The sequence below is a fragment of the Trachemys scripta genome, chromosome 10, assembly GCF_013100865.1.
Source record: "Trachemys scripta elegans isolate TJP31775 chromosome 10, CAS_Tse_1.0, whole genome shotgun sequence".
NCBI lineage: Eukaryota > Metazoa > Chordata > Testudines > Emydidae > Trachemys > Trachemys scripta.
The window spans coordinates 12,531,339-12,556,712 of NC_048307.1; the positions used below are offsets into that span (position 1 = coordinate 12,531,339).

General features: G+C 42.6%; 2 protein-coding genes across 6 annotated transcripts in view; one reads left to right on the forward strand and one right to left on the reverse strand.

Annotated features, from left to right (window-relative positions):
* LOC117884022 (CGG triplet repeat-binding protein 1-like) overlaps positions 1-16,350 on the forward strand; it is a 58,472-nt gene extending 42,122 nt beyond the window's left edge. For 2 of the 3 annotated variants that reach the window (XR_004647461.1, XR_004647460.1), the window contains exon 3: positions 15,817-15,916. Coding sequence is in view for 1 of the 3 variants with exons in the window: in XM_034784063.1 (XP_034639954.1) it covers positions 14,958-15,332; positions 15,817-15,948 (507 nt within the window). In the remaining 2 variants the exon portion in view is untranslated. Of the gene's footprint in view, positions 1-14,899; positions 15,333-15,816 lie in introns of those variants that run through there. The other variant, XM_034784063.1, reaches the window with a different exon arrangement.
* Positions 906-23,668, reverse strand: LOC117884018. Of its 3 annotated transcripts, XM_034784052.1 has the most exons (3): positions 23,404-23,668; positions 14,795-14,928; positions 906-5,805 (listed from the first exon to the last, which is right to left on the reverse strand). In XM_034784052.1, the coding sequence occupies exon 3, from the start codon at positions 5,755-5,757 to the stop codon at positions 4,732-4,734; it is 1,026 nt and encodes a 341-aa protein (XP_034639943.1). In that variant the 5' UTR covers positions 5,758-5,805; positions 14,795-14,928; positions 23,404-23,668; the 3' UTR covers positions 906-4,731. The 3 variants fall into 3 exon arrangements, with proteins under 3 accessions (XP_034639943.1, XP_034639944.1, XP_034639941.1); XM_034784053.1 differs by lacking the exon at positions 14,795-14,928; XM_034784050.1 differs by lacking the exons at positions 14,795-14,928; positions 23,404-23,668 and adding an exon at positions 6,259-6,557.
* Between the last annotated feature and the right edge of the window lie 1,706 nt (positions 23,669-25,374).

Consider the following 25,374-nt stretch of genomic DNA (forward strand, 5'->3'; position numbering starts at 1 on the left):
TTTTCCTCCAGGGCAGATTGGCAGAGGCCCTGGGTTTTTTCGCCTTCCTCTGCAGCGTGGGGCACGGGTCACACCTTGAAGTCTTTAAACCATGATTCGGTAGCTCAGACATAGGTTGGGGGTTTATTACAGGAGTGGGTGGGTGAGATTCTGTGGCCTGTGTTGTGCAGGAGGTCAGACTAGACAATCATAATGGTCCCTTCTGACCTTAAAGTCTATGAGTCTGAGTCTAAAACTGTGAAGTAAATATAAAAGTAACATCTCCATATACAGAAAAATTGGCATTGGTAATAGTGTTCTATAACTTTGCTGAAATTAACAAAGTGTAAATCTGTAGAAAATATAAAGTAGGATGTTTATCTTTCTGATATAATTGAAATGTATAAGCAGAGTACGTAGTTTATTTTTGGATGTAGATTGTTCTCTTCTTCCCCAAATTCATTCTCTCTCTTTCTCTCTCTCTTCTCTCTCCCCCCCCCATCTTTTTCCTGACCAACACTACTTTTACCTTCTTTTTTTAAAAAAAACCCGTAGGTGACATCCTTTGGACCCACTGCCCACCCTTTTCCCAACCCCAGGCAGTCTCTGGTGATTTCCCCCGGTTACTAACCATGATTGTGATCTGAGTTGAAGTGGGTAGCTGTTTTCCATGCCTCTTGGAAGTATTGAAAGCCTCTAATAGTGTGTATTTTATGGACCAGCTTTTCCCAGAATTATTGGCAAGCGAATGCATTTCTCTTATTAGCAATTTTAAAAAATTGAATCTGTTCTCAAATGGAGACCATCTGGATCACTGGTAAATTATCTTTGTAAAAACTTCATTTTTGTTCAATTGTGTTACAAAAAACTGGGTTTAGTATCCCAGATTTTAAAACTTCAAGAAAAAAAGACACAAAACATTAAAACTCTGTAATCATCCATCTTTCACATTGCAATCAGTATAAAAATAGAATAAGAAATTAAAAAACTAAACCAATCCACTGTGCAAAGAAACAACAGTGCTTTCTGGAAATCCCAGTTGAGCCTGGCAGCCTTTGCTGGATACCTCAGTCTCATTTCTCAGACATGTCCCAGGTATGTGGACATGTGTCCACATAAAACTCACCAATACAATTGGCATTAATTGGCCCCATCATTGGCCAATCAGTGCCTAAAACTAAGGAATTAAGGCTAAAACCTATCCTTTCACCCCAAGAAGTGATGGTTGCAGGTCAGGTTTAGTTTTATTGGTGGGACATTGTGGGGAAATCTTTGTTGTTAGTGTCTGAGGTGTATATGACTGTGACTATATAGAGGGCTTCAGGGCTCATCCTTGCTACCTTGTTAGCTTGTGGTGTAACTCAAGTTTTGCCTCCAACACAACTCATGCCCAGATTTAAAAATCTCTAAACTAAATTAAGTGGTACTTTTGATCTAGCTATTCCATCAATTCGTATGGTCTGAAGTTCCAGTGCTGCTGACTTTAGCAATGCAATAGGGGATGCAGCATCTTGAATCAGTCAACTGTTAATCCAATCACTTTGTGCTTTGGTCCAGTGGTGTTTTGCATGTGATCACTCTCACTTGAGCTAGGCTAGTTTGAGTTGAGTAACTCACATGTACTAATTTGAGCTAAATGTTGCAGTGAAGGCAAGTCCTTAGTCTCTAGAGCTGCCATTCCAATGTATTTCATCAGCACTAAAATTCACACCCAACTTCCCCAGCAATCAGCAGCCTAGATCTCTTGCATTACAATGAAAGACACAGGCTTTTTCCAGAGCAAACTGGGTCCCTAGGAGCATATGTACACATTTCACATAATATTCACCCTTGGCTTTTTTTTAACTAATGCCATTGGTTAATTTATGGTGATATGGCCAGAAATAAATGTGGACTATTTCTCAGCAAATTAGGTGAGCCTGGCAGGAGAAAGGGTGGTTAACAGAGCTATTGCTGGTAAGGGAAGGAAAGTGCACACTAGTCTTTTGGTAAATAGCCTTTACCCCACACCTGTTAGTGATAACTTTAAAAACCATAACCATATAAACCTTAGCCGAAGTTTCTTCACCCCCCTGGGCTGTTCCTTCTGTCCTAGTTCCTTCTTGCCCAAAGAGACACTCCCACCCTCTTATATCCAGTTTGGAACTAAATGGACCTTCCTGCTATCATGTCCCAGCAGTGATTACCCTGAATCTTAAGGAAAGCTTTGAGCACCTGATCCTAGGATGACATCTATATTCCAATAAGGGGTTTTAGTCCATCACCCTATTACATACCTTCCAGCCCCTCCCTGGTATGCTCACCTTCATTTTCTCCTGTTCAACCCATGCAGGACCCAATTCCCAGTCTCATGTTGCTGCCACTAAACCTAGTCACCTCACTGCCTATGGTGTTTTCCTTGTCATGACCATTATCAGGGACCTAGGACATGCCCTGGATTCCAGGGAAATGCTTTAGTCTCCCCACCTGACAAGAAGGCCATGGTGATGAGGGGGACAGAGTCCATTCATATGACTCCCAAATAGGGAAACAAAAGTCTGGGCTCTGTCCAGGAATCCCATGCTGACACAAGTGATCTAATAGGTTCTGCTGCCTGTAGTATCTCATTCTTGACTAAGATCTCCTAACTTATGTTTGGTCACTCCCAAGTCTCTTAGGTCTTGTACTGTCCCCCTTCTAGTTGTATTGGCACTCTGTTCCTGTCAGAAGGCCGGTCCTTATGGCTTTAGTGAGACCACATAGGTCCATGTAGTCACGCTCCAGAAACAGCAGGACTTTTTATGTGTGTAAGTTGGCCACCCTAGAAATGGACAGTAGGTCAAATGTGTTGGATTTTTACTGGATTCTGGGCAAGCATCTTTTTTGGTTGCTCCCTTGTTCTTCTATGTGGCAGTTCTACTGTCTGTCCAGCTGGATGTCCTCCTTTATTTTAGGACATGGCTGTGATTATCTCTAGTGCCAGTTAGTCCTCTTTGTGTGCCTGTACCAGGGTGCACTGACACCAGCTGTCCAAACAAGCCTTCACCCTCTCAGGCAGACTTTCCAGCACTGCTCCACTGTTACAAAATCCATCTGTTCCCTTACCATCTGGGTATTACGCCTGAGCCAATGAGTTCCCAAGCCATCAAATATTGAGCAAAGGTATGTGGCTGCACCCCTGACAGAAAGAGCTCACTTCAAAATCTCTGCTGGTAAGTCTCCTATGAGACCTCCCAGTCAGTCCAAAATAAGTCCCGATAGCCTTGTAACCTATGGCCACATGCTTGTCCAAAGCCTCGTATGAAGCTTGCACTGCCGTGTTAAAAAAAGGGGAGCGGAGAAGGGGAGGTTAAATGTATAGTTCCTGACTCCTTGTCCCACTGAACTGCAGTAACTACCCACTCAGAAGAAACCAGGTAAGCCTCATTTGCATTTGAAACTGGTAGTTATTGGACTTCAGCCTGTGCTGATGCTGCAAGGGGACTTTCTGAACTGGCTCATGGTGTAGTTGCTGTTCTACCATTCATATAGAATTTCTTCCATTTTTCCTCTTTGTGCAGTGGGTCTTAGGGAATCCCACCTCTAGTACCAAATGTTAGTCCCTACCCTGTCCTCAGCAAAGTACACAGAACCCGCATTAGAATCCAAACTCTCCCCTTCTTGGGGTCTACCTTTATTTATAATTGTTTTTGTTTTTTTTGTTTTTTGTTTTTTTGTTTTTTTAAAAAACTCATCCTAAGATTCCCTCTTCCTAGAGGCTTCACCTCCAGGGCCTTCATTACCCTAGGTCTTTATTTCCCTCTTGCTAAAAGAGACACTCTCACCTCCTTTATAATCTGGATTGAGCTAAATGGATCCATCTTCCCACAAAACTCATCACTAATTATCCTCAGTCTTAATGCTGAGTTTATAGCACCTTGAGCATTTCTGTGCTTGTGCATTGAAGTCATCAACAAAAAATCCTGCATTCTTATACACGGGCTTAATTTGCCATCCTGTTTCTCTGTCCTAGTTCTGTGACTCATGAGGGTCCTGAAGTCTTCCCTTCGGTCCAGAGTTGCCTTGTATTTGAGACACTTTAACTTGTCCACTTCTCCAAAGGTTATCGTGGATAAATAGACAATTTTGGAGCTCTACTCCTCTCTCTCAAAAGACTACTATGTCCACAAGGGGAATGAAGGCAAAAAATCCCCTGATGGGCTCCAAGAGGGAGGATGGATGGAGGGGAGAGAATGTTCTCAGGTTAGCACTGTGTTTTTTTTTTTTTTTTTTTTAAATTATGGAATAATCTACAATGTATCACAGTTCTGCCAATATCACAATTTCAAGACTTTTTTCACTCTTGGAGCATATTTTACTGCCATGGCCCTTCGAATTAGCCATTATTTGTATAATACATAACTATTGTCCATCTCTAGTATACTAAATTCCAGTTGCATGGAAATACAGTTGTGAAAACAGAATGTCATTCCCTCCTGATTTTGTCTTTGGTAAAGATGCTTTTGCTGTGCTTTTGTTTATTTCCGTGCTTGTGCATCGAAGTCCTCAAGAAAGCATGCTGTTCTGGCATCAGTATGTGTTAGACTTTTTGTTTTGGTTTAGAGAAATTCCAACATAAACCAGTTCCTTTCATTTTAAAAACTTTGACGGTAGGTCCCAAACAACATTTTTCTTCAGATATTTGTAAGGTAGGTCTAGTCTTGGGCCAAAACCAATGGACAGTTCTTGATAAAACAAGTGAAAATGTTTCAATACTTTGCATGGGGAGGGAAATCAGTGAGACCCATTTTCACCATGTACATCTGTTACTGGTATTTCAGGACGATTGTTGGTAGTATCTTTTCTGCAAACTTTTGTGAGATTCATTAGGATTTTCAGTATTCCAGCCTGGCATGGTTTATGAAGACAAAGTATGAATATCAAACTAATGCAGTTCTCACTAAACAACACTATCTCTGCAATATTCATCATTAGCTCGTTCTTGGGAGTTCCAATGCTTTTGTGTATCTTTAATGTAGTCCTGGAGAGAATCATAGTGTTGTAAAACAGACGGCATACAAACATTGTTATGGTTATAGTCAGCACAGCCAGATAAGCTTGAATATTCTCTCTCTGGGTTGGAGCTTCTGGTTGTGCTTCTTTAACAAAAAATAGAATAAAACAGAGTATCTGGAAAAACAATGGAATTCCAAACCCAAAGCTAAATTTAATAATCTCATATTCAGGCCATGCGAATAATGGATCTAACTGGCAGGCTGTTTCTTTGTGGTAGTTATCTGTGCCTAGCAATGCCACCACTACCAGTGATATGCAGAAGGCACATGTTAGTACAAATCCAACACATAACATTGGACTTTGAGTTGCTTTGGTCATCAAAACTGTCCTTGGTGGGAATCTCCTGAATAAAAAAGCAAGAAGCATCAAAATCAGAAGATACTGAGAATTGAAATAACTCACGTTGAAAAAAAACGACAGAGCTCCACACTCTAACTGGGTTGCCATTAAATAGTCAGGTCTAGTTATGACAGTAAATGAAAAAAATATCATTACAATATTGCTGATGGTGAAATAAAAAAGAAATATATCTAATTTTTCCAAGCCACTATCCCGCAAATAGTTCTTTATGAAGACAGTCAGGATAAATATGCCAGCTATTAAACCTGTTGGTACAAAGAAGGCAATGTAACAGTGCATAAATCTTGATATGACATTTTGAGAAACTATGAGGTCTTCTATTCTGATAGATGGGTCGAAGCTATGGCTTGGATATCTTATCCATGTCATGTTGTGAGAAATCATCCTTCTGTGTAAAGCTATTTCCTCTTTTATGAAGATTGAAACCGCAACCTAAAATGAAAGTAAAACACATCTTTAAAAATAGTTTAAATGGTCCCTCATTCACATGTTTTTAGATTTATAGCCAGAAATTCCCGAGCTCTTGTTCTTCAAACCTATTTTTTCAATATAAGGTGGTCATCTTTTTATATTTTATAAACATTACCAATTTTCATGTTAGTAATTTCCAGGTAGCTTATGTAGTTTAATATTTGTAGCAAAACAAATCCTCACTGCTCTACTCTTATCTATGCTCTCCTGTCCTCTTTACTTTCCCTCCTCCCTGTTAGTCTTTGCAGATATGAAACTACTGTAGTTCTGCTTTGCAGAGGATGGGAAGGATTCAGTGAGCCTACACCCCTGTATGCCTTAGAGCAGGGATCTGTACGGTGCTAGAGAAGGTGTTAGATTTGTTGCTGTGTGGTGCCAATCTTCCTCACCATCTTGCCAAAAGGTGATGCATACCATATGCAAGGCAACTGCAGCCTGTAGGCTAGATGTGTAGTCACAAATGGCTTCATTACAGTGCTGTGGTCAAGATGAGGTTTCCATGTCTCTTGGCCCCTGCTGACCGCCTTGGAGCACAGTCTGTTGTACTCAGGCTGTGTGCTGGGAGATGCAAAGATACACAAAACATGGAGGAAAAAACTATATAATTTCCTTTGTTTTTATGTTTTAGATTTCTTCTGTAAAGATTAGCTTTTTTCATGATTGCAGTCCATGCTGAGGAGGCCATTCAAAATTAAGGGGAATTGCTGTTTGAGAACTACTCAGAAAGAAATGTCTTTTCATAGTATTAGATCTTTAGGGTTACCATATTTCACCTGAAAAAAGAGGACACTCCACAGGGGCCTGGCCCTGCCCCAACTCTGCCCCTTCCCCGGCCCCGCCCCAGCCCTGCCGCGACCCCGCGCCTTCCCCAAAGCCCCTGCCCCAACTCTGCCCCCTCCTCTGAGCACCCTGCATTCCCCCTCCTCCCTCCCGCTCTGATCTTGGTTGGGGGTTGCTAAGTGCTTCCCTGCTCCCCACTCGCCCTGCAGCCCCCCCGCTCCTGCAGCCTCTGTGACCCCTGCACCCCCCGCCCCTGCAGCCTCTGTGCCCCCCGCCTGCCCTGCAGCCCTTGCACCCCCCCACCCCTGCAGCCTCTGAGACCCCTGCTCCCCACTCACCCTGCAACCCCTGCACCCCCCCGCCCCTGCAGCCTCTGAGACCCCTGCTCCCCACTTGCCCTGCAACCCTTGCAATCCCCCGCCCCTGCAGCCTCTGAGACCCCTGCTCCCCACTCGCCCTGCATCCCTTGCACCTCCCCGCCCCTGCAGCCTCTGAGACCTCTGCTCTCCACTCGCCCTGCATCCCTTGCACCCCCCCTACCCCTGCAGCCTCCGAGCCCCCTGCTCTCCACTTGCCCCTGCAGCCTCTATGCCCCTGCCTGCCCTGCTCCCCCGCTCCCCCGGCAGCCTCTGCCTGCTGGGGGCTTCAGACACTCGGCAGCGCGGGTCCCTGCAGCCCCAGTCGCAGCTTCCTTCCTGACGCCGAGCAAATTCCCCGGCCTGTCTGTCCCCGCGGGAAACAGCTCCCGCGGCGCCGGGTTCTGAGCTGTGCGGGGCAACAGGGCCACAGGAAGGTCCCCCAGTGGCCAGGGGGTCCCCGCCCGCGAGGGAAGCCTGAGCCCCTCCCGTTCCCCACCTGAGCATTGTAGCTGGGGCAGCTGGGCTGCGCTGCGGACCCGGCAGATCGTGCTGGGCGGACCCTGGCTTATGCCTCCCTATTTCCCCGGACATGTCCGGCTCTTTGGAAATTCCCCCCGGACGGGTATTTGAGCACCAAAAAGCCGGACATGTCCGGGGAAATCCAGATGTATGATAACCCTATAAGATCTTCATCCATTAATAATATGGTCATTTTATTTTAAATACTACAGAGGCCTAGATCTTGTTATGCTCTAAAGACTAGCAAAATTTAATTTCTCTCCCTTAAATTTTAGATTATGTTCACAGATACGTTATGCTCTTATTTGTCAAGTTTCAGCCAGGAACATGTGTTTTACAGTTGTTATAAATTCCTAAAGATAGGGGTTTTTAGAGATAATGCTGACATGCTGTTAACTGTAATGGGTCTATCTCATGTTGCTCTAATAATTCTGCTACCATGCAAATTTTTCTTTTAAACAAATAGGAGACTGTGTAGGAAAATAGTTGTTTGTTCAAGAGAAACTGAATGCAATAAATATGGATATATAAATTTTATAGACCACCTAAAAGCATAATTAATTCACTATCAAAAAGGTAGTTTCTATGCACTTTGTACTGGTAAGTCAGCTGCTTTGGAAAATATGGACTTGTTTCTCATTGGGTAGGTAATTTAGTTGCAAAGGGTGAATATATAATTTTGAAACAGCTCCTTGCTGTAGATAATGAACTCAAATATTTTATTGTTTGTAATTAGCAAGCTTTAAACTTCTACTGAATCAAGTATGGTGCTAGCGCTGAAAAATGGTTTAGCATATCTATAGTTTAAAAATATTGCATGCTATTTTCTGAGCTTTTTTTCTTCCACTTTCTTCCACTTTCTTGGCATACAAGCATTTTAATTTTGCTTTAAAAATAGTTTTAATGTAAGTTTCTTCACTTGATTCAATTGTATGTAAAGCTGATCTGTTCAAGCAGCGTCTGTAGACAATGAAGCAGAAAGTGATATGACAGCACGCTGGGGTTTTTCCCTTATCTGAAGGTTCCATAGAGCCCATGTTAATGACTGGAATACTGTACCTCCAACTGTACATAAGGCTTTTTTACACAAAGGGATCTGGTGACATAAACTCTTAATATGAAGACATTTTTTAATTGACAGACCCCCATAAAAAATTATAACCTTAACTTACGTATATTACGGAGGTAGATTTTTATTAATGTTCTTTATAGATAAAGCAAATCCTCCTAATTCTGTCTGTCATCTTTTTTCTTTTCTTTCCCCACCTCCTCACATTTCTGATACTTCTAATCACGCCCCAATTAGTGTGAGTTTTAATATTATTTCTATTCCAAAAGGGGTAGGGGTGTGTGTGTGTGTGTATATGTATGTGTGTGTGTGTGTGTGTGTATATGTATATATATATATATATGAAAAAATAATCTTTAAGGGAACAAATCTTAGTGGTATTTGTTCCCTTAAAGGCAGTACTTGTTCTTTCCTAGACTGTTTTGCTGTTGGGAGTTCTCATTGTATGACTAGGAAAAGTACCACTGCAGGAATAGTTTCTGCAAACAGAAGATCTCTGTGTTACAGATGAATAGGCAGTGGGAGAAGAGCCTGCTGGGCTAAGAGGACACCTATATCACATCATCTTGCATGCTCCAAGTTTTCAACTCCAGAGCACAAGCTACAGGAAGAAGTGGATGGACAAAAGATCTTAGGTAACATTATCAAAAGCACTTAAGTGATGTAGAAACCTAAGTCCCCTTTTAAAAAGTGATTTTCAGTGGAACTTAGGCTCCTAACTCACTTAAGTGCTTTTGAAATTTTTACCTAAGATCTTGGTCCTAGTGGGGGATGGAAAAGGACATACAGAGGACAGTGAAACTGGAGGCGCGGGAAGTCAGGAGAGATTGGAAGTTGTTTAGGGTACATAGCAAAATGGAAATGCGTACTATATTAAGTTAGCCATTTATGAGAAATTAAAGCATTGAATTACTAGTTAACAGGACCATTTTGAAGTTAGTTGTTGAGTGGAGAGGAACTTGAGAAAATTTGAATCCAAATCTTTTCAAAGATGACCCTGAAGAGAAAATACAGTTGGGTTGCTCATAAAAGACAAAAGGGTTAAATAAAATCTCTACTTCAGCAAATGTTTGTGCTAACTGATTTCTAAATGTGCACCACTGAGAAGAGTGTAAAAAGTGTATAAAAAGTAGTGTTCTACTTTGAACAGTGACAATTAGGGCAATATTAAGTCGACCTCTGTTAGGTTGACTTATAACCGACACGTTAATTACTGCAGTGGCTGATGTCCACCCTTCTGTCAGTGGTGTGCGTCCTCACTAGGAGTGTTTCCACCGTCTGAAGATGGGGAGAATGTGGGGTTGAGAGCCAGGGATCTCAGCTCTGCTCAGCTCCCCTCCAGGAGCCCAGCTGCCCCCTGGGCTTCTCACCTCCCCACTTCCACATGTGAAATTGACAAGACAATCAACAGCCAATGTGAAGAACATAGTGTCTATACAGACACTTCATTGCTCTAACTACACTGGCGTAAGCCCTACGCTTCTCGTGGAGGTAGAGTTGTTATGTTGGTGTAGTAGGGCACTTACATCAGCAGGAGCAAGGCTGTAGTGTATACACTAACTGCCTTATGTAGTGTAGACACTAAGCTGCCTTATGTCAACCTAACTCTGTAGTGTAGACCAAGCCTTAGAAAGGCCAAAGTACAAAATGAGATTAAACTAGAAATAAATAGGATGAAATTCAATAAGGATAAATGCAAAGTACTCCACTTAGGAAGAGACAATCAATTTCACACATATAAAATGGGAAAAGACTGCCTAGGAAGGAGTACTGAGGAAACGGATCTGTGAGTTATAGTGGATCACAAGCTAAATATGAGTCAACAGTGTAACACTGTTGTGGAAGGAAAAGGGAAAAAAAAAAAAAAAAGCAAACATCATTCTGGGATGTATTAGCAGAAGTGTTGTAAGCAAGACCACAAGGAGTAATTCTTCCACTCTACTCTGCACTGATAAGGCCTCAGCTGGAGTATTGTGTCCAGTCCTGGGCACCACATTTCAGGAAAGATGTGGATAAACTGGAGAAAATCCAGCAGAGAGCAACGAAAATGATTAAAGGTCTAGAAAACACGACCTGTGGGGAAAGATTTAAAAAAAAATTGGTTTATTTAGTCTGGAGAAGAGAAGACTGAGGGACGGACATAAGTTTTTCAAGTACATAAAAGGTTGTTACAAGGAGGATGGTAAAAAATTGTTCTTAACCTCTGAGGATAGGACAAGAAGCAATTGGCTTAAACTGCAGCAAGGGAGGCTTAGGTTGGACATTAGGAAAAACTTCCTATCTGTCAGGATAGTTAAGCACTGGAACAGATTGCCTAGGCAGGTTGTGGAATCTTCATCATTGGAGGTTGTTAAGAACAGCTTAAATAAACACCTGTCAGGAATGGTATAGTTATTATATAGTCCTGCCTTGATTACAAGGGACTGGGGTAGATGACACTTGTATGGTTCTGTCTATAAATGGCAACTTCTTACTCAATAGATGTGCTCCCTAGGTGTATCCAGAGCTATACATTCTTTCCTTCCAAACTTTGGACTATCTGAAAGCATTTATTTTAAAACAGCACTGATCAGGCTGGATGTCCTCAAATTAGATCTTCCAAACTTTATTTTGAGTGGTGGAGATGACAAGTTCAGGGTTCATGTGAATTTCAGTTCCCTGCTCAAAAGAAAGAAGCAGACAGTCTTGGATTGTCAGCACAATTTTGGGGGTAACAAAGTTTAACTTCCATTTCCTGTGCAGCATGAGAACAAAGTTCATGCGTTAACAGTGACTTCTTGTAGTTACTCATGGGAGACTGTAAAGCACAAAAAAACCCAAAAAACTAAGATAGAGAAAATCCAGAAATTGTTCCTTACAAAATCAGATGGTGCAGTGCTACTCCCTTGGCTCTGCAACTACTTCCTTATGTTGACCTGCAGTCAGGTACAACTTCTCTCAACTGTTAACTGCATGCTAGTTAGTCTGCTGCAGCACAGGGCCTGCCTGACTTGCTGCCTTTGCCCCTGTCTCTCCCTTGCTGCTTTTGTTCCCTTTCTTTCTGCCAGGGAACCTCCGCAGTGGCCACGAAATACTAGTTTCCCCAATCCTTCTCCCCTTGAACATACCGAAGAAAACCCATGAGTGAAGGAAGGGGTCAAAGTAGGTCAAATTTTGGGCCTTCAAATAGGATGATATTTTTCTGTAAACACTGCTATCCTGGTATGGTAGCGCTTTAGGAATATGAATGAAAGACCTGGTCTACACTACAAAGTTAGGTCGATATAAGTCACCTTGAGTCAACCTAGTTGTGCATGTGTCTATGCTCTAATTTGTCTGCTGCTGATGTAAGTGCTCCATTACAGCTACGCAGTAGCACCATCTCCCTGGGTGGCAATAAGCCATGGTCAACGTCCTGTGGTTGATGCATTGTGAGTATAGACACTACATGGCCTATATTGACTGTAACAATCCTCCAGCAACTGCCCCACAATGCCTGACACTAACTGCTCTGGTTACAATTGTGAGCTCCACTGCCCAGGGGTCACTGAGACTGGAAGCCACCCTCTCTCACTTTATAAATCCTTTGTATTGTTGAAATGCCATTTCCTGATTGTGCAGCTTGGCAAGCACACCTGTCAGTTCTCCCTTGTGTGCAACTGCTCAACCGGCCATGACAGCTATACGATCCAGTTGTGCCCCTGCTTGAAGTAGACAGCAGGTATTGGGCCTGTGAAAAGAAGAGGCTCGGCAAACCCAGCTATGGAGTAGTCATGAAAACGGGGAAATCTATGAGCAGATTGCCTGGGGGATGCAGGCAAAGGGTTGTGACAGGAATCTGCAGCAGTGCCATGTGAAAGCAAAGGAACTGCTGCAGCCATATCAGAAGGCCAATTGTTGATCTGGTGCCGAGCCGCAGACCCGCCACTTTTACAACTGAGATGCGTGCCGTACTTGGCAGAGACCCCACCAGCACCCCACAGAGCATAGTGCACATCTGCGTGGAGGCTGTGAGACACCTGTCATGAGTTGGGAGGAGGAGGAACAGGAGGAGAAGGATGGGGGTCATGTGATTGGGGTGTCCAACTATGCCACCAGTGAGGATTTATTTAAGACTCCACTGCAGTCTAGTCAGTCCTGGGAGCTGAGCACGATGCAGGGGACGGAACCTCGGGTAAGTGTATGAATGCATTCCCCAGCACAATATTTAAATATACAGATGGTGCCCGACCCCAGTGTAGCAGGACACATGTAGTGACTTTTCATTAATTTACTCATACTAGAAGACACAACAGACTGAAGTAGAGTTATCTGCTTTTCTTTCTGCTGTAGAGTTAGTTGGGGAGGGGCATGCAGAGCACTTTGTTTATGTGCACAGGGATGTCCCTTGAATCCTCCTTAGAAACTTTCGTGGAGGTACCCTGCAATCGTCTCCCAAAGTTTTCTAGAGCTGGCAGTCTTATTTCTTCCCCCACGGTAGGACACTTTCCCAAACGAATCTGCAATGGTTTTAGTATTACTCCTGGGGAAATTCTGCGCAACTGCAATGCAGCAGAAAAATACTCTCCCCGTAGGCCCACAGATTTCCTTTGTTTCCTTGCAGAAAATGGTTTCTGTGGGGAAGCAAAGAGAAGCTGCACCAGTACTCACTCACCCCTCTCTGGCAGCTCAGATGCGTCTGGGCAGCTGAGGGGCAGGGGAGAGGTAAATCACAGGGGGGCGGGGGTTGGGGATGCCCTGGCTGCCCAGGGACATTAGTCCCAGCTGGTGGGGGTGGGGGGAGGGAAGGATAGAGATGGTGTTCCCCTCCCCCTTCCCTGCACGGAGAAGCCAGGGCTGGGTCAGATCAATCCCCAGAAATGTTCCCTGGCTGCAGGAAGCTCTGCACCACGGGGGTGGAGTGGGAGGGGTGAGACTCAGGGTGGGGGGTGTTCCAAGTCGAGGGGGTGGGTGCAGGGGATTCCAGATGCACAAGGGTTGGGTGGACAGGGGGAGCAGCTCCCTGTACAGTGACCCCTGCCCCCACCCATGCACCTGCAACCCCCCCCCGCATCAGGAGTCCCCAACACCCAGACCCCCACCCCACTGATCCTCAACCAGCTGCACCCTGATCCTGCGTCCCTCCAAGGGGCAATCCCTCAGCCCCCCTCCCCGAGCCCATTCTACCAGACCACATTACTGTGGCTGACATTACTCTTTCAAGACCTCCCTCAGCTGCATAGCTCTGCATTGAGCTCTTCTAATAGCACTTGTGTTAAACCTAGCAGACAGCTGCTCCACCTCTGCCCTCCACCCCAGTGGCAGCTTTTCTCCCTTTGCCTCACAGATATTATGCAGGACACAGCAGGCAGTTATAATCATTGGGATATTTTTCTCACTAAGATCTAATCTTGTGAGTAAACACGGCCAGCGTCCATTCAGTCTAACAAAATCATATTCAGCGGTCATTCTGCACTTGCTGAGCTGGTAGTTAAATCTTTCTTTGGTTCTGTTGAGGTGGCTGTTGTACAGCTTCCTGAGTCTGGGGAGCAAGGGATGGTCTGGGTTCCCCAGGATCACTGTTGGCATTTCAAAATTCCCAATGGTAAACTGCTGGTCAGGAAAGGATGTTCCTCCTTGCAGCTTTCCAAACAGTTCTGTGTTCTTAAAGATTACTCCTGGGGGAATTCCTTACCACTGTATGCACACAGAATTCATGTCCCACACAGATTTCTTTGCTTCCTTGCAGAAAAATGAGGAAGCAATGAAATCTGCGGGGGACACATGCTCCTTCCCCAGCAGCCCGGGTGCGTCTGTTCAAGCACCCAGAGTAGCTGGCGGAGACGTAAATCAGCACGGTGGGGGGAGATGTCAGTCGCTGCCGGAGGTGGGGTGGGTGTGCATGCATACGAGCAAGAAAGACTCCCTCTCAACTGGCTAATGCGGCGGGCTTTGGGTTGTTTGGAAGTAGGCATGATGCAGGCTCTGTCACCTCAGGCAGAGCAGAAAATGTAGCAGCCTGCCTGCATAGTTGTTAATGTTCCTATAGTTAATGTTGCATCTGAAGAAGTGAGGTTTTTTTTTTTTACCCACGAAAGCTTATACCCAAATAAATCTGTTAGTCTTTAAGGTGTCACCGGACTCCTTAATGTTCCTATTGTTAGTGCATTGTTCCCATTCTTAGTCAATTCCCCAAGGAGCACAAAACGCATGTAAAAGTTTTAAGGCACCTTTACATTGCCAGAGTGGTGTAAACAAGACTTACGGTAAATGACAATAAGGGAATCCTCAGATAGGAAAATCCATGTGCTTTCTCACTTTCGTCCTGTGCCACAGTGGTATAGTGGGGTTAGATTACAGCTCAGGATCTATTTTAATTACCCATTTAAAAAAAAAAGACTTAAAACATTTATCAAGCAGTCAATAAAATGTCAGGACAGTCAGAACCAAGCACTTCCCAAAGTAGCCAGCCATGTCCAGATGTAGTTACTAAAGGGCAAAGGGATATTTGCTCTTTTGCACAATGTGAACCGTCTTCACATCATGCAGCAAAAACAGCTACACCAGCTTCTCGTGCTCGAGAATTTCCTACAAAACTGCATGTGGATGGGGACAAATTATTTTGCACATCCTGCAATGTTGTTCTTAATCATGACCGATTGTCTGTAATTGTGGATCATTTTGCATCAAAAAATCACAAACTGAAGGAAGGTGCGGCTCAAGAGGAAGGCAGAAACAAACATCAGAAAATCATTACAAGTACACTGAAAAACAAAACACAGGCGGAGAAAGAATGTGTGGAGGTGAGTGGAAATATGAGAGAAAGTTATAATACAGAAAAATAAGATAAGTAGCTTAGAAGAGCTATAGTGATAGTCTCTTTGCTTGCTCTGAGATCTTGAATAGGTAGCTTGTTTTTAAACTTTTTTTTAAAGTGATGACTATGGTCAGTTTTCTGTTGATGATACAGTCTACACTATGTAACTTTTGTACTTTCATGTGATGTTTTACAGTTAATTGTAATTTAATCATGCATTTGTGTGATTGAGTGCGAGTCTCCTTGGATATAGAGGCATAAACCAAATAACTAAATATTAGAGTGTGTGTGTGTGTGTGTGTGTGTGTGTGTGTGTGTGTAATCGTGATCTTTTACTATAAATCTAAATTAAAATCTAGAAATTCAGAACTAAATATAATATGAATACATGTATTAATATAAGATGAAAGATGTTATGTGGATAGTAAACATTTGTGCTCACTCAATATTTATCTAACTTTTACTTTCAGATTTGTACAGCATGGGCGAAGACACTAGCAGATGCCAACATCCCCTTGTCAAAGACAGATCACCCCCCTGTGAGAGAAATTCTTGACAGCAGGTCTGGAATGGTGGTGCCATTCCTGGTAGGACACAACTGACTGAGACATACTTACCTGATGTGTGTACCTCAAAGAAAAGGAAAACTTAAAACTGAAGCTTAAAGACAAGAAAACCACTGTTATCTTTGATGCATGTTGTGATGATGAGACAAGATCAGTTAATTAGAACCTCATTGCAGTGGGCATGTTAATTTTTTTGTTAAGTTTTTCACTGTACAATTTGATCCTTTCTGAATGAAGGAAAGTGAGAAAAACTTGAAGGCACTTTGTTTTCTGTACTGTAATTTAAATGAAAATACTGAATTTATACTGCAGAACGATTAGCAAAAATTTAAGACTTCCACGTGTGAAAGTCTGAGCAATTTAAAATGACATTCTACTTTATTTTGCTGTTTGATGTTCTGTAATGTAATTTAAATAACGCAGGATTATAACTGGAATGCAGGGTATTGGTTACCAACTATTTGTAACTTAACTTTCATGTATTTAGGAAATGCTGAATAGTTGTGATTTTTTTCTGTATTGTAGTTTAAATAAATTACCCAAATAATTGAAACTTTCATGATTTATATTGCATTAGTTTGACAAATAAAATATGCAGAATTTTTAATTTTTTGGCACAGAATTCCCCAAGGAGTAAAAGATGCCAGTGTCATGCATTTTTCCTGACCAGCTTACACTGATGTCAGCGATACATGCCTTGTGCACAACCTTTCTGTTGATGTACTCTGTGGCAAGGTGGGCTGGTGTCAAAACAGGGATATACGTGCCATCTGTTGCCCCACCACTGTTTGGATTTGCAGCAGTGAGGTTCCCATCCGCTATTTCTTGCACATTTCCTAGAGTCACAGTCCTGCATAGCAGGCAATGATTAATTTACCCTGCATGCTTGCATGACAACAGCCCCCAATGTGGATTTTCAAACTCCAAAATGATTTCCCACTGACCAGTAGCAATCCTGCTTTGCAAGCTTCCCAAGTGCTATCACCAGTCTCTTCTCAACTGTTAGCGCAGGTTTCACTCTGGTGTGCCTGTGTTGGAGGCTTGGGAGACAGATCTGGTCATTTGGCCTTTTGCATTCAGAAGTTCTGCAGCTACTGCTCATCATCCCAAACCTACATTACAATATGATCCTGCCAGTCAGCACTTGTTTCTTTAACCCAGAAGTGGCATTCCACCATCTGCAGCTGCTCTGTGAAGGCCACCAACAGCCTTGAATTGTTTTCAGAGAGCCATCTGTCCTCTACAAAATTGTCACGTCCCCCCTTCCTGTGGTTCTTCCTACTGCTCTGCAAATATCAGAGGCTCATTCATCTTATGTTTTCAATGCTCATGACAATAGTGCAGAGCTGAGTGGGCGCCATGCTTCTGTCAGAGATGATGGACAGTGAGAAGTGCCACACAGCTTCTGGGGATTTTAAAAAAAGGCAGGAAAATTGAGATATGGATGGCATTATGGGATGAAGTGAGTTGCATGCTGGGAACTTGACTTCTTGCTCACCGTCACCGGTGTGACTCATTGCTGCCCCACCATGCAATGCCAAAAGTTGCTAAAAGACAGTGTGCTGGAAGATGGCAAGCTGCATAGTAGAATACCTACCCATAGTGCACCACACTGTGTATCGACATTAGCATTCCTTGTGAGTATGTGCAGCACCGATACAAGGAACGAAGTATACATGCACATGAGCGATATACTGACTACGGCGATTTTAAGCCAACTTGTGTCGACAAAGTTTGTAGTTTAGACATGGCCAAAGAGGCTAGACTATGAGGTAATGAATGGAAGCTGGGCACGTGGACAAGGCAGATGTTTGTACGTTTTTTAAACTACTAGCAGGAAAGATGCTCCCAGAAGCAATTTACGAGAAGAACTGACACCTAAAGTACTCATTTTTATCTTGCTAATATTCCAATTTAAAAATATTCAAGAATATACCACAAGCCTCTAACTACACAAAAATAGCATCTTGTGTTTATATTTTTATTCTCCTGGGGTGGACCACACGTTCATGAGTTCAAGCAGGCACTGTGGGGTTTATTGATTAAGGAAAGGAAAGTTGTAAACAGTTTGTTGTTTTAGTGAGATGTGGGGAGTTTCCCTGGAATTTTTTTTAGGACGGTGCATTGTTAGCATTAAAACAGAAAACAATTAGGCCTTATCTACACAGGAAAGTTTTACCAGTTTACTAATATATCTATACGAGTATAGTTATAGCAGTGTAACAAACCTGTCCCTCCACCCCAAATCCAGCCACCCTTAACTCTAGTGTGAATGCCTTGCTACAGTTTAGCTTAAAAGCCTTACAAAGTGACAAACTAAACTGAAAAAAGACACTTGTATACTGTAATAGAAGCACCCTCATGAGGAGTGATACTAGTTTTCATTTTGCTATCTCTTCAGGTGTGTTTTTGAAAAAGGAGAACATATGCTGTCAGCTGTGAATTCAGACTAAGGTGGGAAAGAGCTCTCCATAAGTGTGGGTTCAGTCCAAAGGACTCACTATCCACACTCGTTTATACGGTTGGAGGGGACAAACTAACATTTAGTGCCATGCTTCTTTCTCTGGCAGACACTATTCCAAAATCGATTTTTCCTACTTCAGTTCTATCCTACAAGGCGCACAGAGCTTGGCAGGTGTTGAGCCTCCATAATGCCAACTGATTTCAAAGAGAGTTGAGGATCTGTAACACCTTACAAGAGGTGCTAAGCAACACCTCACAGGATCGGGTGTTTCAGTGGAGGAGAATGGTCTCTAGTGGTTATAGAACAAGGCCAGACTATTGGTGTCTATTGCCATCTCTGCAGCTTGATTCACTGTGTGATGTTGGACAATTGGCTTAGCCTCTATATATTATTTGCTAATAGTTATTACTTCTAGGATGAGCAGAATTTTTAAAGACTGAAACCAATGCTGCTTTGTGAATTCACTGTCAGAGTGAGCTAGTTTACTAGTAAACTGTGATCCTGAGGTTCAAATACGGCTTCTTTGTTGGATGTATGTGATCCTTTAACCTGCAGTGAGATAATCCTGGCGCCCACATCTCTTTTTATGGTAGTCTGTTATGCAAAGTTTTCAGGCCATTTGGTCAGAAATTTTTTTACTGCAGGAAATCAAATATAGTAAAAATCTTAAATGAATCAAACTGTAGGATAGAATCTCAATGGATAGAAATTCTATGCTTGAATAATAGCAGTAGGAATGTACAACCGACCACCTGATCAGGAGAGTGACAGTGATGGTGAAATGCTAAGGGAGATTAGAGAGGCTACAAAAACAGAAAACTAGATAATTATCCCTGTATTGATTGGTTCATGTCACCTCAGGATGGCATGTTCAGAGAAAATTTCTAGTCACCATCAGTGACTGCTACTTAGAGCAACTAGTCCTGGAATCCTCAAGGGAAGAGGCAATGCTTGATTTAGTCCTAAGTGGCACACAGAATCTGGTCCAAGAGGTAAATATAGCTGAACGTCTTGATAATAGCAACCAGAATGTAATTAAATTTAATATCCTTGGGGGCGGGGGGATAACAAAGAAACCTGCCCACAGTAGCATTTAAAAATATGAAACTGCAGAACTACTGACTGTGGTAAGTAACCTATCGCTTAAATCAGCCTCTGTATCGAATGACTGGAGGATAGCTAATGTAACGTGGCTTTTTAATAATGGCCCTAGAGGCAATCCTGGCTGGTAAGTCTAACTTCGGTACCAGGCAAATTGATTGAAATTATAGAAAAGAACAAGGTTACCAGACACATAGATGAGCATGATATGTTGGAGAAGAGTCAACATGGCTTTTGTAAAGGGAAATCATACCTCATCAATCTACTAGAATTCTTTGAGTGTGTCAACAAACTTGTGGACAAGGGTGATCCAGTGGATATAGTGTACTTGGACTTTCAGAAAGCCTTTGTCAAGGTCCCTCACCAAAGGCTGTTAAGCAAAGTAAGCAGTCATCAGATAAGAGGGAAGGTTCTCTCATGGATCAGCAAATGGTTAAAAGATAGGAAACAAAGGGTAGTAATAAATGATGATTTTTCACAGTAGAGAGAGTCGTGTCCCCCAGGGGTCTGTATGGGACCAGTACTGTCCAACATATTCATAAATGATCTGGAGAAGGGGGTAAATATTGAGGTGGCAAAGTTTTGCATATGATACAAAATTAGTCAGGATAGTTAAGTCCAAAGCTGATTGCAAAGAGTTACGAAGAGATCTCACAAAACTTGGGCAACAAAATGGCAGATGAAATTCAATGTTGATAAATGCAAAGTTGTGCACATAGGACAACATAATCACAGTTATAGACACAAAATGATGGTGTCTAAATTAGCTGTTACCACTCAACAAAGAGATCTTGGAGTCATGGTGGACAGTTCTCTAAAAACATTTGCTTGATGTGCAGTGGCAGTCAAAAAAGCTTAACAGAATGTTAAGAACCATTAGGAAAGGGATAGATAAGACAGAAAATATCATAATTCCACTATATAAATTCATAGAGAGGCCACATTTGAATATTGCGTGCTGTTCTGATTCCTCTATGTAAAAAAAAAATTAGAATTGGGCAACAAAAGTGATTATGGAACAGTTTGCATGTGAAGAGAGATTAAAAAGAGTGGGACTGTTCATCTTGGAAAAGTGATGGCTAAGGGGGGATATTATAGAGGTCTACAAAATCATTAATGGTGTGGAGAAAGTGAATAAGGAAATGTAATTTACCCCTTCTTATAACAAAAGAAGCAAGTGTCCATCTAGTCCAGAATCCTGTCTGCCAACAGTGGCCAGTGCCAGGTGATTCAGAAGGAATGAACAGAGCAGGGCAATTATTGAGTGATCCATCCCCTGTCATCCAGTCCCAGCTTCTGGCAATCAAAGGCTTAGGGATATCCAGAGCATGGGGTTTCATTCCTGACCATCTTGGTTAATAGCTATCGATGGATCTATCCTCCAGGAACTTATCTAATTTTTTTTTTTTTAAACCAGTTTTACTCTTGGCCTTCACAGCATCCCCTGGCAATGAGTTACACAGGTTGAATGTGCATTGTGTGAAGTAATTCTTTAGGTTTGTTTTAAACCTGCTGCCTATTAAATTCCTTGAGTGAATTGTTGTGTTCCCAGTATGAACATTCTTATGTTCTTATGAATCCATGTTGATAGATTGTATGCCCTAATAATATTATCAGCTGGGTTTAAGGAGTTCCACACAAGCTCTGCTAAAATAAGATGAAAATCCTTGCAGATTTTTATAAATTTTTGTTTGCTTCTGATGTGGTGGTTATTGCGTTTACAGTAAATAGATGTGTGGCTGTGTGGGAGGCAGCAGAATGCTTGAAGGCAATTATTTCACACCCCTTCCGCTCAAAAAAAATCCAGGCAGTCAAGCAGGCTGTAAATTTACTCAAAACACTAGTATGTCTATCCAACCACTGTTCGGGTGCTTCTCAATGTGGGAAGACAGTTGCATGCTAGCTCTGCTTGAGTTAGCATGCTGAAAATAGCAGTGTGGCTTCAGGAGAATCAGCAGCAGCTTGGGTTAGCCACCAAGTACAAACCCACCTGACCCCGTAGGTATGTACTTGGCTGGCTAGCTTGAGCCGTCACCTGTGCCACCGTAGCCATGTTTTTTAGCATGCTAGCTTTCTACCTATGCTGGGAAGCAACCTCCCAACTGCTGTGTTGGAAGCCTTAGAGCTTCCACTATGGAAAAAATGAAGGACTTAACATTCCCTTTCAACCACTGTCTGATAAATTCTGGTGTTCCATAAATTTGCTGCTAATCCTTACGTTACTGCAGTGGCACGCGGTGTACTGTCATACAGTTGCATAGTTTATACTCTGCCTGATTATGTTGTATGTCCTTTCTTTATTGGTTTACTGCAAAACTTATCAATCTAGACTCTAAGCGCCTGACAAACAGTATTTAATTTTTCATCGCAATTCTCCTGTAAGTTACGTAGGTAACATTATCCCCATTTTGCATCTACTGAAGTGAGACACCAAACATGACATGGAGGCTGTGGCAGAGCCTGGAATTAATTCCATATCTCATGTAATTTAAGTCCTGTGCCTCAACCACAAAAACATCCTCAATATGTTCTGTTTGTATTAACTTTTTGATATTGTCGTGCTTATTTCTTTTCTACATCTCTTTAGATTATCTACTTCCTTGCCTTTGTTCTTCTCCATTTCATTATAGTTGCCATTCTCCTGTTGCTCTTCTATTCACTGTTCCTCTGATTCATGTTGTCTCTCCCTTCCCATTCTGTTTGGTTTTTTTTCTTGGCACTACATTGCTCTAGTCTGATCTGTTATGCTTTGTGTGCTGGCAGTGAAGGTGTACGTGTCAGACTCCTGTTCTCTGAAGCACAGGCAGACAGCTAATAAATTATCCTTCACTGCCAACAGCTGGAGCTGAGCAATTCAATGTACAGTGATACACAGGAGGCAATGCAGGACTGCAAGAAGTGAAAAGAAAACATTGAGAGAGAGCCTGGACTCTAAAACCAATTTTTTCTTGTGTTTGGTTGCTTAAGCACCCAAGACTTGGAACCTTGGTTTAATGGAAACTGGCACTTATTTAAAACCTCCAAAGGGGCATCTCTAAATTTGGGGATGATTTCCTTAGCAACCAGTCTATTTTTGTATAAAAAAATTTAGGAGGAGAGTCTGTCCTGCCTTTTTCCAACCACCAGAAAAATTTCCTTTCATCCAACCAGAAATCTTTGTGCATAAGATTTCTGTGGCTACCAGCTCTCAGCCCATGATGGGCATGTGCAGTTTTAACTCTTGAGAGAAATGCAGATTAGGTTTTCTAAATAAAGTATACCCTGATCAGCCTTCCTACTACTTCTAGGTTCTGCCATGTTAAAAGTTGGGACAGAATTTATATAAGAGGCTGCTGCTGCTGTACAGTAAGATGGTGAAACACTAAAATACCCTACTGAAATTTTTCTCTCACCTGACAATTTTCTGAGTAGTAGGAATAATTGAAACTTTCACACAAATCTTTCAGGTTTGAAATTTATGTGGAATTTTGAATGTTCAAGAAGCCAGATGCTTCAGTTTTAAAAAGTTCATCAGTTTCTGTCTAATTGAAACTTTACACTTTTACTTCTCTGGAATGTAAATGAAGCAGCACTAACTCTCTGCATAGACTTTAATCAGTACTGTTGACATGTTTCCTGTCATATAAATACGCTATATAAAACGTTTCCTGTTATCACGCAATTTTAGATACATAATTCCCAACCATTAAGAAAGTGGTCTGGATGCTCTCTTAGTCTCTAAATCTGTTTATGTCTAAAATGCAATTTTATAATTAAACATTAATTTTATGAAAATATTTCCCAAATGAGTGCTATTTTATTGTACTTTGTATGGTCCAAATGATGGAGATGGAAGGAAAAATAAAATGTTTAAATTAAAACTTTATAGTTTGATCCTTTAGTGGTATTTAAAACATTACATATTTAAAGCAAGGTAAAACACTTACCTCTGCAAAGAAGTGTTCCACAGATGCAACTGGCTGAGGCTTTCACAGTGAATAGTGAGATGAAATATAATTACTGTTAGGAGGAAATAACTCTTTTTAAATACATACTCTGCTTCCTGCGTAAACAAAGTCACTTCTTTCCTGTGTAACAAGCTAAAAAAATCTCACAGTCACAGACTACAAAAACCTACAGTTCTGCAGGGGAAACAGGAACTCAGTTTTAAGTTATTCAAACTGTATACGTTGCATGTTTAGAAAACCAGTGGTTTCATCATGTGACTTTAAAGTTCAAATTGTCCTACGCAGTGAGATATTCCAGTAATGTTTGCCCCAAACATTTCTGAGTATGTGAGGCCATCCAGTGGCTTCTAATTCAGTTTTTGGATGTTTTTCTGTTCATGAAATGATCCTACTTGTATTAGTTGACCTTTGCAATTAAATGTGTAGAAGTGTAGTGGTTTACATAATAAAACACAATGAAAAAAGTCAAAGGAAAAAAATGCAAAAAAAAAAATTCAACAAACAAAAATTACCTTGCTTAAAATTAACATGTAGGGTGCATTGCTGCTTCCTGATTCATAGCATGCTGTTTTTTTGGAAGGCCAGGTAGTGTGCACATGCAGTAACTTATTCGCCAAGATCCAGTGTAATGCCCACCATGTGTTGGGAGGGCAGGATTTTGAGTCCTTAATGTGTTTTGTGTCTGACTCAGCATCAGTGTTCTTAGTGACAGCATTTCATAGTGTGTTAAAAACCTCAATTATAAATGGGAAAAAATAGGATTGGTTCATTCCAGCATATACAAGCTCACTGCTTAGAATTTGTTAGTCACAGTATCTTCCCTCAAATCAGTACACCCAAGGGAAGAAAAATTATTGTGGTTGTCTTTTGAAAATCTGCAGTAACTAGAGGCATAGGGATTGTGCAGGACCTAAAGCTTTCACTGGCCTGCGTTTGGTCAGTACTATGCTGCTTCTTCGAGTGATTGTTCACGTCCATTACACATTAGGTGTACGCGCGCCGCGTGCACGGACGTCGGAAACTTTTTCCCTTAGTGGCTCCCGTCGGACCGGCAGGGCCCCCTCCCTCCCGCCAGAGTGGCGCCCCGCTCTAGGGTATATATATCCCTGCTGACCCGACCCCTCCAGTTCCTTCTTACCGTCCGTGGCGGCATTGGAACAACTCTGTCTCTCGTCTGAGAGTGTGTCCCTTAGCATAGTCATTAGTGTTATTTAGCAAACAGTTATCAGTTATTTAGTAGTAGTGTTGAGCTTAGTAGTTAACAGCTCATTAGGTACTTAAAGTTCCTGCTGTGGTTGCTTGGTCAACCCCGGCACTGGCCCTGGGCGGCGGGGCATGCTGCACGCCCAAGGCTTCAAGTCTTGTGCCACGTGCCGCAAGCCTATGCCATTGAGCGACCCCCACGACTCATGTCTCCGCTGCCTGGGGGAAGCTCACCAGAAAGAGCGCTGCAAGATCTACAAGGCCTTTAAGCCCAGAACTAAGAAAGAAAGAGACTTTCGCCTCAAGCAGCTGCTCATGGAGACGGCGTTGCAGCCCTCCACTTCGGCGGCACCGTCTGCCTCAGTGCGGAGCGCCCCGGCATCAGGGGTAGTGATGAGGCGTTCGGCATGGTTACAGGCTTCAGACCTTCCGCCAGAGGTGCAGACCACGCTGCAGGACCTCCCGTTTGAAGGTTCGGGCTTGTTCTCCGACCAAACGGACGCCAGGCTACATAGCCTTAAGGACTCGTGAGCAACCCTAAAGTCATTAGGAATGCATACCCCGGTGACACAGCGCAAGCCCTTTAAACCTCAGCCACCACAGAGGCAGTACCACCCTCGCCCTCGGCACGAACCGTACCGCCGTCGTGGCAGGGATAACAGGCGGAGACGTAACAATACGCCTAACCAGGGTCAAGGTCACGGCCAGGGCAAGCTGCAGCCAGGGAACAAACCAGGCTTTTGAAGT